Genomic DNA, 15,416 nt, shown 5'->3' with positions numbered 1-15,416 from the left:
TAATCTTGTAGTTACTTGAATTTAAATGATAAGATTAGATCAAAATCCAGATGAGGGAAAGATATCTTTAAGCTTTAAGTCTGCTGTTTTCTGGTAATTCTAGTTGTCTCACGCTGCTTTTACTCATACTAAATATTTGTTTAGAGAAGTGAAAACTGTTTCTTGAGCGGAGTTTCTTCCACTTTCATTTTCTGAAACATTTGCCTAAGAATGGAAAGCTGATATACTTTTTTCTTTATAATAAAAGGTTTTCTTCTGCCTTTCTTATTTTTTATTTTATGGAAGATGGGGTGTTATTTAGTAGTAACATTTAAGCAAATGTAATGAGATGATTTTATTAATGTTAAGTTCAGCAAGTAATTCAAATCCTAGATATTGTTAGGTCTGGAGCTGAGAGGGAGATACATGAAGCCTTATGTGTAGCAAAATGCTGTTTTATTTTGAGTATCTGGGGGCAGATGGGTAGAGGCCAAAGAGCCTCCAGCCCGAGGGAGGGGAAAGCCTTGGGTTCTATAGAGAGTTTTTCCAGGGGGAGTGCGTAATATCTGCAGAGATGGGGGAGGGGGCAGCTTCGTCCTTTTCAAGGGGGATAGGAAAGCCACTCTCCAGCTATCTGTGGTCCTACACCTGCCTGTGGCTGAAGTTAAATTTACAACTTTAGACCCTCCAGACTCCTGTGACTTCTGTGTCACAGGCTTTATGATACTTTCCAGGTTCCCACCTGGAACAAACCTAACAGATAAAAACTATGCTACAGAGAAATGTCACTCATTTCTCAGTGACATGCTTAAAGAAGCTTCCTCCATGTACGTACATTTTAAGATTTACTTTTGTTCTTTCTCAATGAAAAGCGACACACTTTCTTTATGTATTTTTAAATTTGATTCTAAACTTTGAACTCATACGTACAATTTGCTCATTTCAGGCATGAAATGTGAAACTGTGTAAAAAATTAACTACTGGGTTCGCAGTTATTTAACTACTTAATCTTATACCAGTAGGTAACTAGGAGATCCTGAATTCAGTGATTTCCATCAAAACAATCAGTTTTTAATTATCATACAAGTTTTACCTTTAGAGTTATATATAGCTGTTTGAATAGAATTGTGAAAAAACAATTTGAAAATGTCAAAAGCTAAATTGAGGGCACAGTGGCAATTTCCATTGATATTAAAAGACACTATAAAAATATATATTTTTATCAAGGCCTTCACTAATGTCATTTGAGCCTAACCACGATCGTTTGAACAAAGTAAAATTTAACTTTATTTTATGTAACATTGATGCATAGAGGGGTTAGGTGACTTGCCTGAGACCTTATGGTGCATATGTCCTCCTTAATAAAGTTAACATGAAATATGTAAAATATAAAATTTGAAGTTTTTTTAAACTTGAACTTAATTTGTCCATTTCAAAATATGAGCATATCAATTTATTTGCAAGTGGTACAGCTAACATGGCATAAAATTATGGCTTGTGAGCACTAATTAATTGTCTTAGCCGGTGTGGTGAATGGAAAATTAAGCAGCAACTAGAAATGAGTTAATAAATTATTGGAGTGAGGGTCTTATCTGAGGCTGTGAAGTGGGGTGCACTTACTGCAGAAAGACTACTCCCATCAAGTATTTCACTGGACCCCAGGTGTGAGGAGCCCAGAAGCAGAACCAGCCACTTTAACTCTTGCCTGTCTGGCACTGGTTTGGGAAGGATAGATTAAAAAGTGTAAATGGATTTATACATACATAACCTGTGGTCCTTGGCAGACTGAGGGTAGGACTGTAGGAAAAGACAAAGAAAAAAAAAAGCATGAGCTGAAGAAACATAAATTTTAAAAATCAGGAAGTGAGATGCAAGGACAAATAAAGTGATAGGTTTAAGTCTCTGAGGAGGAGTTCTGCTTTGGACGTTCCATCCACAGCCCAGCCAAAGACCAGTATCTCAGTCACACTTCAATACCAGAGAGTACATTCTGTTATCTTTCCATTCTGTTTTTGTTTCTACTCTGTCTGTTCCAGGGTTTGGTCTAAGAATGGAGGAAAATAATTCTGATGCCTCAGGATTATTACAAGGCTTAAATAAAATGCTGTAATAAAGAGGCTGATGAATATCTTTTAAAAAAATAGGGAAAGTTGAATTTTGCTCAGAATATGATGGTAGCAAACTAATCTGTATATTTATTTAACTCCACTTAGAATTTAAACTCATCTCCAATAAACTCACAAAGTGCTGACTCCCCAAAGAATGCCACAAGTATAAAGCAAGCTCTCTTGATTCTGAATTTCACTAGAAATATTTCTCAAATTATTTCCCATGTGCTCAGAATGAGGACTAGGTGTTCCTCTAGACATATGTCATTCATTTTTCCAAATGATCTGCCAAGCTATTTTGCTTATTCTCTTAGTCAACTGGCATTTTGGGGACGTTCTATCTAAAAGACACTGCTCAGCAACAGGGTGGCTATGAAGATAAAGTGAACATGATTTAGGCCACCGGGTACAGTTCAGTAGGGTAGAACAGCAATTCTGTGAAGCTATCATAATTAACAAGTTGGTAGTAAAGATACACTTGATAGTAAGATAGAGCAACATCTCACGGAATTTTAGGAACAGCCCAAACACCTTTTCAGGAGACAGCTGTTGAATTCCCCACCCCTGTGTGACTAAGTCATTCTTACTTGCTGCTGGAATCACTTCCTGCTTTTCATGGTTTAATAATCAGTTGTTCTGTCTGACTCTGAAAGATGAGTCACTCTGACAGTATTCCTCTTAGGTCCTAGCATTTCCTAGCTTCTGTGATTCTTTTAAAGTCTTGCTCCTGTTTCTAACTGAATGAATAAATGTATCTCAAAGCTCAGATTTCTGAAAGAATTTGATCATATCTCAGCTAAACACCATCACCACTGTTTGGTTAGAGCTTCTACAGCAAGTCATTCACAGATCTTTGACAAAACAGTAGATTGTCTTTAGTGGGCAAGTGTCCAGCAGAGGTTTAATCAACTATAACCGGGCAATAGAGTGGGAGAGGCACAGTCACCTGTCTCTACAAGTGGTAGAGACACAGTCATCTCTGTTCAAAAGACAGTTTCCTTCATCAGAAAACTATAAGTAGGAACCCATTTAGAATCAAATTGTAAGCATAGCAAGCAAGTTTAATCATTTCCATCCACATATGTGGGTAAATATAGAACCTGGCAGAATGTATTATTTATTATTAAGTAATGCTCATAAATGTGCTCATAAGTGTTACAGGTGTTCTGAGGAAGACTGCTTGTAGCTGAGATATCATAACAGGCCTCATGAAAAAATGTAACATTTGAGCTAGGGTTTTGAAGGGTGGCTAGAATACGAACATGTAAAAGGGGAAGCGAAACATCTTGGGCAAAGGGGGTAGAATAAGAAAATCACAGAAATAGAAGATTTTATGTGGAGGATTAATAATAGGTATGATAAGATATTGAAAGCATCCTCAATATCAATGTTGAAATCATTGACTTTTGTGCAAAAGCAGGGATTGGAGAAATTGGGAGCCACTAGCTATATCAAACTAAAAAATATGCAATGGTAAAGCTCAGGTATCCTTATCCAGGAATATGAAGGATGGCTCATTAGCAGAGATGATTGGCAAGTGAGAAAGGGAGAGGCCAAATAAGTAGGAAAAACGTTATTTTGCTGGCATTGTATAACATTCAGACATGCAACTCTTTGTTGTCTAACACTGTGTGTATTGGTTAGGGTAAAGGAGGGAGGGGGAATAGAAGAAAGATAATTGAATTGAATTCTAGAGCTTCATTTCTGTGTTAGTTTTGGTTCCCAGAGGTCCTAGGCTTTATGTATAGTGTATGAGTTGAAAATGTAAAACATATGTTACGATCCAATAGTCCCCTAAGATACAGACACAATAGCCAATGACTAGCTTGATATTTCTACCTGGATGTTCAATACGTATCTGAAACTTAATACGTCCCCAAAAGAATTCTGATTTCCCTTCTCAAATTTTTTTTTCCTTAGGTATTTCATATTTCATCACTTTTCACGTATTTGTTCACATTACAAAACTAGAAGTTACCCCCCTTTCCTGCCCTCACCAGAGATAATTTATCAGCCAGATAGATTTTCTTTATTTACCTTTTCTCCAAAATATATCATAAATCTACATTCTTCTGTCTACCTTTCTTCTTACCACTGACCTTAATCCACATTTCTTTCTCTCCTAAACTACTATAATAGCCTTAAGTTTTCTCTTTTTCAACTCATAACTCATTACAGAGTAAAGTGATTTTTATTTGATATAAAATTGTATCATACTCCTTTCTTATTCAAAACACTCCAGTAGTTTCTCATTAAACTTAGAGAACTATCCAAACTCCTTTCCGGCCTTTGAAGTTCTTCATGATTAACTTCTGCCTCTGCCTTTTTCACATGACAGTTTATCATAACTTCCTCCCCCTCTCCCCTTAGTGCTTTAGTTGAACAAACCAAGCCTGTCTCCTTCCCAGGACCTTTGCACTTGCTGTCATGTTCTTCCAGGTTCACATCATCATGTGGTTCACTCCATAATATGATTTCGAAATGCTTGTGCATGTGTTCTTCAGAGATGCACTTGATCACTCCACGGTAGCTCTTCCACACCCCAGTGACTCTGTCTCATTACTCTGCTGTTTTCTTGGAGTTCTTGAAACTATCTGAAATTACATTATTTTTCCATGATTCCACTAAAAAGTAAACGGTGCAAGAGTTGCCACTTACACACTGTTCTATACACTGCTCCTGCCAGAGCCGACTGGTAGGTACCTGATAAATATCTGTTGAAAGTGTAAATAAATGGAGGAACATATAAGGGAAGTCAGCCTAACTATATGTAAATCAAGCTAGCCTGAGGAAATTTTTTCCCTCTACTATCATTCCTGCTAATTTCAAAAAACTTAGAGGAAATATAAAAACAAACAAACTTAGGTAACATTTAAAAATATGTGATTAAATCTTTGTTGTCATTTATCCCCTCCAGAGAGATTAAGTTTTCTTTCCAAAAAAGTGGAAAATGTTAAATGATGATTAAACAGAGCACAACGTGATTTCAAGAAACACCACAGGGTCCTGTTTGTTCTAATATGGTACATATGGTGTTGAAAAAGAAAAACTTTCTCATTGTTATCAGCAGCAGGTGCAATGAATCTCTCTGGTATTCATATAACAAAAATACTAATATTTAAAGTTACCTTTTTCATCAATATCACTTTCATTCACAATAAAGAATTTTGTTCAGGTTCACTATGTCCATAGTTTTAAAACTATGATCCAAGAACTATTGGGGGTGGGTTGGTGACAGTGACAAGCTTGGTGGGGCACTGTTTTTGTATATTTGCCCAAAGGTCATCTTCACTAGAAAATGTGATGAAGTTAGACATGTTTGGAAGCCACAGACGTGGTACACTTTTCTAGATAATAAGAATGGAATGAGATAACATTTATTGAGAACTTACTCTGTCCTGAGCATGATCACCTAATTTAGTCCTTTCAATATCCCTAAGTTACTATTATTTTCTTCATTTGATGTATGAGGAAAACTCAGGCATGGAATTTGATGCTGGTTGGTTAATTATATTATTTCTGAGGTTGGGTAAGTGAGAATCTTAGTTAAAACAGAAGATGTATTCCCTAAAGGACTAATTTTCTGCAGTAACATGATGGTGGCTAAATTACAGTTTATCATTTTCTTTCCTTTTCAGAGAACCATTTGTAATGGAGCCTTCACCTCTCGAGCTGCCAGCTGACACCGTGCAACGCATCGCGGCTGAACTCCAATGTCACCCAACAGATGAGAGGGTTGCTCTCCAATTAGACAAGGAAGATAAGCTGAGGCACTTCAGAGAGTATTTTTATATTCCCAAAATGAAAGATCTGCCTCCAAGTAAGAATAATGGGAAGGGTTTTTTTTTTTTTGTCTTTTTAAAATTAATTTATTAATTTATTTATTTTTGCTACTGCATGTATCATAAATCTCTGAAAAATCATTGTTTCATTACATAATAGAGCCATTATAATTGTGTCTGAAAAACAGCAGGTCTTTGATGCTACTAAATCAACCTGTCATCCTACCTTAGCCTCAGATTCTTTATGTTTCCTCTCCTCCTCTGTATAAAATACTTACAGGGTGCTTGTGCTGTCAACTATTTCTATGAACAATAGAGTGACTGATTGAAAATTATAGGCAGATGCATTTACTTGTTCTCTAAGCGCTTGGAACTCAAAGCAATTCTTTTAGAATACAACTTTAGAATATCTTATATTGTGGCACCTGGTTTATGATAGCATGATGTTTGCCCTAGAGAGAATATTATTTTATGACCTGGATGTATTAGGAGAGATGTTAGGTAAATAGCTATCTTTGCATGCTGTGAGTAAATATGGTGTGTATAAGAGTTACCACGAAAAGCAACAATTAATGCCTAAGAAATAACTGCATTTTCAAAAATAATACAATGAGCTGACTCTATTCTTAGATTGGGGGAAGTTCTTATTTAATGAGTATAGAGTTTCCATTTTTCAAGGTAGAAAAATCCTAGAGATTGGTTGCACAGTAATGTGAATGTACTTAACTGAACTATATATTAAAAATGATTAAGATGGTAAATTTTATGTTACATGTATCTAACACATTATTTTTAATGTTTATTAAAAATAAAAAGTTTCCACTTAAAAAAAAAACAGCATTGTGCATATAATCACTTCTATTATGCTTGAGTTGACTTAGTATCCTAATTATAGGTATAATATTTGTTTTGATTAGTTATCCAGTACAAAGTAACTCTAAAGAATTACAACCTTGGATAAGTCATTGCTGATTCTTAAAGAGAAGAAAAGAGACAAAAGATAAATTGGTTTAAATAGAGAATTTAAGTAATTTATTTGTTTAAAATATAGGTTTGAATGATGCAAAACTTTACTTCTTTAACCCCAAGTGTTCTTCTAAATCAGTGATTATCAAGATGTAGAGGCATGAGTTTCACTATGGAACTTAGTGGAATTGCAACTTCTTGTGTCCTACCCAGAATTACTGACTTAGAGACGCTGAGGGTGAGGCCCAGTCACCTATTCTAGACCAGCTAGAATGGGATGGTATCATAGAGAGCTGGATCACTTAATTCCCATTCTATCTATTCCCAGTCTAGTTGCTTCTTACTTTCTAAGGGTTCATCTATTCCGCAAATATTATTTATTTTCTCTGTTCCAGACACTTTTCTCAGGACAGTTCAATGAACTAAAGAGCAAGATTGTCAGATACTTAAACTTATATCTAGTATGAGGAGACAGATAATAACCAAAGTTAGAAACAACTTAATGTATGCTCTACTAGTGGGAACTGCTCCAAGTGCTATGAAGATGAGGGTGTTATCTCACCCAAGATAGCCTGGGAAGGAAAGGCTGATGAGGTGGCATCTGAGCAGAGGTGAGAATGAAGTGAGAAAGTGAGCCTCATGGATTTATAGGCGAAGCTGAGCCTGATGGCCATTGAGGTTTGCATTGCACAAAGATACCAACTCAGGAGCACATGGTGTGGGAGGGGCAAAAATGCAATACCTTTTTCTCATGCATTAGAAGGCTCATGGCTGACACTCCTATAACAAAAGACAGGTTAGCAAGAGAAAAGCATAACAAATTTATTTAACAAAGTTATACATGGCATGTGAGCCTTCAGAAATGAAGACCCAAGGACCCAGGGAAAACTGTGTCTTTGTTTATACTAAGTCTGATGAAAGAAGTGGATAGTTGTGGAGAAATAGGATTGAACAAAAAGGATGTGACCTAATGGTAATAAACTAGGAGGAATCTAGCAAGGCTTACGTTCAGATTCTTCTTGGTCTCTTCATGTAGCATTTCTTCCCTCTGAGTATAGGGCAGAACACCTGTCACATGAAGGTCCGTCCACAAGGCAGTAGGAAAAAGTCAGAGAGTGAGCTTGCTAGGTTTCATGGCTTGCTTTGGGAGAGGAATTCTAGTTTCTTTGACCTACCTGGGTGTGAGGTGAGAGAAGATCAGAGGGAACTTGCTTCTGAGGCTCTCTCAACCTCCTCCAGTTCAGAGTACTCAGCATAACAAGGCGCCATACTTTGGGGTATTCATGTTCTGAGCCCCAACAGTGTTGAAACTTTTTTCTTCTTTTTTTTATTTCACAAGGTATGAATTCATCAAGAAACCAATATTTCCTATCTTATTAAAATCTTCCAAGAACATCTAAAAATGATAAAGCATCTGAAGTTATTTTAAGAGACTAGCATAACACCAAGAACAAATGTTCTTTAGCAACTCTGAACAATGAAAAACAAAGAACACAAACAAATAAGTTTTGGGAAATTGAAAGGATCACAACTCCCAACATAGGATTTTTTTTTTTTTTTTTAATCTTAAGGAAAGGCCACAGACAAAGCCTGTGGTTTTCTGATATTTTCCATTAAATATGTTTATTCTGGGCTTCTCAAAGAAACTTTATTAAGATAAGTAACTTTCCTCCTATTCTTAGATGGTGTCTGAGATGTTATTAGAGAAAAGGGTCAAAAATACTTTCACTCACCTGGTGTTCTTATGCTCAATGTTGTTCTCAAGATCATAGCCAAAAAATAAGACACAAACAAGAAGGAAAGAGGGTGGGGAGAGGGGAGAGAGAAGGGAAGAGAGAGCAAAAGAGAGAAAAAGAAAAGGGAAATACAAGGCATACCTATGGTAAAGGACCTTTCTAAATTTTTTTGAAATTATAAATGTCCCTATTTAAAACATCTTTATGCTTAAACCTCTGAGAGCTTCTTGGATAGCCCCATAAGATATATTCAGACACAAGGCCATCGTATGAGAGTGCCAACCTGCCATTTCAGAAACCAGTGGTGTGAATTTACGTTCCCTCCAAAAGTAAAAGTGGTTCCCTCACTGCCTGTGGATATTAGCACTAAAATCTTTGCTCAGTGGATAATCAAAAATTATTCCTTTCTTGTTTGAATTTGCAGGTCTTGTACCAGTAATGGATTTTTTTTCATAAATTCCTAGGCCATTGCTTTTCTTTTTCATTTCCTCTTAATGTATAAATTTATCACTTCTATTTATTTTATTTTTAAATTGATTTTGCTGTTTTAAAATCTTAAGAATATCAACTCTTTGACACCTGTGGAATTTCAAGTGAAAATGTCCAGTCCACATAGCTGACTAGTAGCAGAACCAGAAATGGATTTCAAATATTCTGACTACTGGCCCAGTTCTCTTGACTTAATTCTATTTCTTTTTAAAATTACCCTGTTGAAATTCAACTTATCTACCATAAAATTAACCCATTTTAAGTGTACAATTCAATAATTTTTAGTGACCATATGGTTACACAACAATCATAACCCAATTTTAGAACACTTCTTCTTTCCCCTTTCCTACGCCCTAGCCCGAGGCAACCAGTAATCTATTGAACATGCCATTATTTTGCTCTGTGTAGATCATTAACTCAAAGAATATCTTTATTAGCAAGCTCTATTTGGAGAATATTTTTTAAAAAAGCGTTCCTGCCACTGTTCCTTTCATAGTCAAATATTCCCCTCCTTCAGTCTTATCACACATCCAGGAGACAGATCAGTAAATTGCCACCCAGCTTCTGTAAGCTAAGTAGTCATAAAGTTAAAGCTAATCTACTATTACTTTGCCTATGTAATTATTTGGCTTCAGATACAATTGGCATAGCAAAGCCATCATGCTTAAGTTTGTCTCTAAGGGTTCCATATAACATAATAGATCCTCTTGAGCTCAAAGATTATCAGGCCTAGAAAACTGTGACAGGTAGGAGGTATCAGTGCATGAAATAGGGGAAAGTATACTTTTCTCTATAAACTAGAATCCTTTCTGTAACAACAGATAACACTATGTTGAATAAAGGCTTTATCCAGCCATAAGAGGACATATATTTATGACTATGTGATTTTAAGAATCTTGCTTAAATATCCAATTTCCATAAGAAAAACAATTAAGAAGAGTATTTCTTAAAGGTTTAATTTTAAAGACATTGTAAACTACTCATGTCAGTTGAATTCTGCATTTTAGTGAACTTACTTGTAATCTTGTCTTTTCTTTTGTGTTAGACTGCATGCTCCCTGAGCTCAGGGACTGTTTTATTTCTCTGTGAATGAGTGGGGGTCACCTATGCAAACCTTAGGGTGGAGGCAAACAATGAGATCTTATTACTGAGAAAGAAGAGTATTTGCAAAGACACAGGCTGAAGAAAGCATACTTGTTTTGATCTCTAAGAATAATTTTACATGATCAGAGCATATCATGTAAATAGATGGGTGCACATAATTAGTAAATAGTAGAATATGGAACAGGGTAATTAATAGAATAATTAGTGGAATAGAATACGTACGAAATAAGTGAGTGTGGGTAACTAGCAATAAGGCTGAAGAAGTAAATGTAATGGAGCTGGAGAAAAGGGAAGAGATTCAAGAAATAGTTGAAATACTCATTTAATAAACCTGATTTAATAGTAGAAAAAAACATACCATGAGCCACACTTTCTGGTTTAGGTAAATAGTGGTGATATTAATTGATATTATCAACTTGTTTTGGGAGCTATTCATTTAAAAAGAACCTAGTTTCGTAATTTTTTTTCTCTTGTTGCTTTGCTATCTGTGGCCTTGACCTCAGAGTCCAAGAAGGTGGCAGCTGCATCTCAAGCAGTGGGAAGCAGGTTGGGACAAAGACGACATGTGTGCTCTCCCTTGAGGAAGGTTTCGGAGGTTGCCTCCTAACATGCCATCTAAGCCCCGCGGGCCAGTGTTGGGTCATGGCCCCACCGCAAAGAAGACTGAGTGTGAAATACAATTTTTATTCTTGATAGCCGCATGCAAAGCTAACAATTCTACTACTATAAAAGGAAAATAGAATGGAACTTAGGGCACAGCTAGCTTTGAGTTTAATGTGAAGATATAATTTTGAGAGCGTCATCAGCATTTAGGTAGTATTTGAAACTGCAGGTGTGGTATTATCCAGGCATCATATCTAGAATTAGAAGAAGTTGGTGGAAACAAAATGTTAAGCATTGGCAAAGAAAGCAGAACTCTAGAAAAAGTCAGAGACAGAAGAACAAGGAAAATGAGGTGTTCTAAAACCAAGAGAAGTGAGGCTGTGAGAAAATTGGAGGACTTGCCATCATTAACAGCCTTAGGGGCTGCATGATAAGCCTTACATTTGAGCAGTTAGAAGAGCTTTATTCCATTGCCTGAACTTTAATAGCTTCATTGGAATGACGGGGGAAAACTGTATTCTTCTGGATGTAATTAAAAGTGAGGTTTTTAGAGTGCTTTTCCAAGAAACCTTACTGTGAAAGGAAAACACGTTGATAACAAGAGATGAAAGGAAATGAATGAATGTCTTTTTCTTAAGGAAGGTAGGGGCTTGATTATGGTTATAGATTGAGAAAATGAAATTTTGAGATAAAGAGAGACAGACAGATAAACATGAATGTGATTTTCAGCCAAGTAGAGTCCATACTTGATCTGTTGTCTGCCTCCATCTTTTTAAGCTCATGGAAACAAAGATCCTAAATTGCTGAATACAATCTTTGCTTGCTCTCAAAAGATGTATTTTCCCCAGTGTCCACAGTCAACATGAGTCAGATTAAGATTCCATGAAGAAATTTCAAGGTCCCACCCAGCTACTCCGTACTTTTAACAGTATGTTACCAGGTGTAGCTCAGCCGTGAGACAAAGGTTTGGGAATGGAAAGAGTCTTATCAGGAGACTTTAGACTTTCACCTTTGCTTGGGGCTATGTTTAGTCTTTCCTGTCCTGTGAACTCTTTCCTCAGGGGATTTTACCCTCAAAGGTGTGGACAATTCCTTTGTAAATCTTCAAAATATGAAATGTTTCTCCATCAGATGCCACCCCATTCATCATTCTAGGCCTCAAAGAGGACTAATGGATTCAAAATTAGACAAGAATATATAAGGAGTGTGTGCAAGTGGACTGTAGTGATCATCCATTTTTCTCCATCTTCTTCCAGAAATTATAGGAATTATATTCAAAGTCCAAGGAGCTTGCTGGGAACATAGCCTTGTATCCCTGTAAAGAAAAAGGACACGAGTATCCCCTTAGGACAACACCAGGAAATTTAATATTATCAGGCACATAAAAAATTCTTCACTCATTATATTCTGAGTAATAGTAAAAAGAATAATGCAGACGTTAGTAAAATGCACAAATCACACAGATCTATGGATTTTATAACATGAGCATATCTATGTAACAAGATCCTGTACTGAGAAACAGAACATTTGCCAGCACCTGGTAAAACTGCCATAGACCCCCTTTCAGGTATTACCCATTTCAGGTTAACCACTGTTTCTTCTATAACCAATATTTGAATATCAACTTTTAAGGTTTTATCTAAAATTCACTCCAAGCTCTTATTTATTCAATGACCCAAACACATGGATTTGGGCTAACATGTCCGAATGTCACAACTTAAACAGATTTTAAGGAATATATATATATATATATTCCTTTTTTATACAATTAACAATACCATAGTTGAATCATTTAAGTCAGACACAGGTAAAACTGGCCCTTTTCCTCTTTAATTCTCCTGTTCCTATTCACACTTTTCTTCAGCAAAGTGCAACTGGACCACAATGTTCTCAGCATTTTATTTATTTATTTTTATTTTTCATCCTAAAATCTGCTCTTACCCACCCATCTATGAACTTATCCCCAATTTCAGAGGGAATGGTAGAATGGTCTCTTTTCTAATGACAGAAGTACAAAATAAATAACTTGTTCATTAGAAGAGTTTATTAATTTTGTTATTTAAATTTATATTGTATAGCTGTTCTTTTTTTTTTTTTTTTTTTTTTTTGGTGTGCACTCTGAGTTTTAACACGTTTAGAATCATATGAACACATCTCCTCACAGTATATAGAAAGGTTTCATCATCCCCCAAATAACTCCATGCCGGCCCTTTGTAATCAATCTCTCCACTACACCCCTGACCCCTGGAAATCACTGATCTATTTTCTATCCCTATAGTTTTACCTCTTCCAGACTGTCATGTAAAAGAAATCATATACTGTATGTAGTCTTTGGAGACTGGCTTTCTTTACTCGGTAATGCCTTTGATATTAATCAAAGTTGCTCAAAAAAAGTGTTCCTTTTTATTGCTGAACAGTATTCTATTCTAGGGATGGACTATAGTGGTAAAATACGCTTGGGTCCAGTTTTGGTGGTCATGAATAGCTACTATAAACATTCATGTACAGGATTTTTTGTGAATGTAAGTGATCAAACTTTTTTTCTTTTTGGTCAAAGGTCAGATAGTAAAGATTTCACTCTTGGCAGGCCTCATATTCTTGCTCTTTTTTCCTTCTTCTCTGCCTTATTTTTATTCCTCAATTTAAAAATGTAAAAACATTCTTACCTTGCAGGCCATACAAAGCAGGTCATGGGCTTGATTTCGAACACAAGCCACAATTTGTCAACCCCTGCTTTAGTATACTGCAAGTTGATTGCTGATGAGTCGTATTACAAGTGTATTTTTAACTGCCAAACTTTTCCAGAATGACTCTGCTATTTTGCATTTTGCATTCCCACCAGCAATGTATGCGAGTATCTATTGTTTCCCTCCTTTGCCCCCAGTTGATACTGTCAGTTTTTTTGTTATTTTGTTTTAGTTTTTAGTCATTCTAATATCTAATACTGTGGAAGCATCTTATTTTGGAATTTATATGCATTTTCCTAATGGCTAATTCACTTAAGTATTAATCGTTTCATACGCTTATGTACCATCTGTACTTTAAAGAAATGTTTGCTTAAATCTTTTGACCATTTTTCAACTTCAGTTGTTTTTCTTATTGTTGAGTTTTAGGAGTTCTTTGTACATTCAGTATACAAGTAATTTGTTGAATAAGTGATACAAAAATATTTTTTCCCAGTCCTCTTAATAGTGTCTTTCACCGAGCAAATGGTTTTAATTTCCTTTTTATTATCCTTTTATGGATTGTTTTTGGTACCATGTCTAAAAACACCTCACCTAGCCACAAGTCCCAAAAACTTCTTTGGCCCACGGTTTATTTAGAATTGTGTTGCTTAGTTTCCAAGTATTTGTGTCAGGTTTTGATCTGAAATGTAGGTTCTTAGCGGGCTCATGGCCAAAGAATGACCAGACACACCAAAGTAAGGCAAGCATGAAAATGAGGTTTATTGAGGAAAGAAAGACAGGATTATGGGGCAAAAGCAAGATATAGGTTTACAGAACATGATACATAGCCACAGATGATAACTGGACCCACTGTCGCAGCAAAGGGAGAACAAAAGGAAAGGCACAAAAAAGGGACTTGGTTATGGTCTGTATCTTTTTTTATAGTGCCCAGATTGGGACCTCCCTAGTGGCTCAGACATCACCATGGAACGACTTGGGACAGTTGGAGTTGCATTACTACGCTTGTGGATTGTTCTAGGTCAATTTCCTGACTCTGTGGTATCTATGTGGCTTGGCCCGTGGGCTAGACAGTCCTCCGCATTCTTCTGCAGCTGGCGCACTAAGTTATTTATGATTTACAGATTTGCAGGGTATTTCCTCCTCCCACAGGTATGGAGAGGATTAGGGTGGGCAATCGCACCAAAGCAACAGAACCCACTTTTGTCCCTAGGAGACCCAGAATCTCTCACTATTTACCTAACATTTGGACATATTTCAGTTTTCATTTTATTGTTGATTTCTAGTTTAATTCTATTACGGTCAGTGAACATCTGTTGTGTGCTTCAGTTCTTTTAAGTTTGTTAAGGTTTGTTTTTGACTCAGGACAACGATCTGTCTTGGTGAACTCTCCATGTGCATTTAAAAGAATATTTATTCTGCTATTGTTTGTTAGAGTGTTCTACAAAAGTCAATTACATCCATTTGTTTCATGTTTTTCCGTTCTGGGGTTTATTGGTCTAGTGATAAAATTTTGACCTGGTAGTCTTAGATTTATGGACATAATCATAAATCCCAGGTAAACACCATTCCAAATTGCTGAAATTCAATTCAATATTTCCAACAAAAAGTTAATCACATTAGTACCCCAATTATTAAGATTGGGATAATTGTACAATTATACACTTCTTACCCAACAAATTCATATTAAATGTTCATCTTCTTCTTGGAAATATCAGAGATCCAAATAATCAAAACACAAATGAAACAAACACAGCTGGAATCTCTATGCTTTCTATTACTAATTATAATACAATCAGCAACAATTTAATGTTCACTAATCTGAAAAAATGTTGTATAGCTTTGGAACAGGTTTTTTTTCTTTTCTTCTTTTTATTTATTTATTTATGTATTTATTTTTATAGAGACAGAGTCTTGCTCTGTTGCCCAGGCTAGAAAGCAGTGGTGTCATTGTAGCTCGCTGCA

At 36.0% G+C, this 15,416-nt stretch overlaps 1 protein-coding gene across 6 annotated transcripts in view; it reads left to right on the top strand.

The window, feature by feature from the left end:
• The window catches only part of KYNU (kynureninase), a 124,800-nt gene that overhangs the window by 428 nt on the left and 108,956 nt on the right, over positions 1-15,416 (top strand). For all 6 annotated transcript variants that reach the window (XM_045558886.1, XM_045558885.1, XM_045558883.1 and 3 more), the window contains exon 2: positions 5,726-5,907. In XM_045558886.1, the coding sequence (XP_045414842.1) occupies positions 5,739-5,907 (169 nt within the window). In that variant the 5' untranslated portion in view covers positions 5,726-5,738. The remainder of the gene's footprint in view (positions 1-5,725; positions 5,908-15,416) is intronic.

The sequence above is a fragment of the Lemur catta genome, chromosome 8 (genome assembly GCF_020740605.2).
Source record: "Lemur catta isolate mLemCat1 chromosome 8, mLemCat1.pri, whole genome shotgun sequence".
Lineage (NCBI taxonomy): Eukaryota > Metazoa > Chordata > Mammalia > Primates > Lemuridae > Lemur > Lemur catta.
The sequence above is the reverse complement of the archived record's forward strand: the minus strand, read 5'-3'. Positions and strand labels throughout refer to the sequence as shown.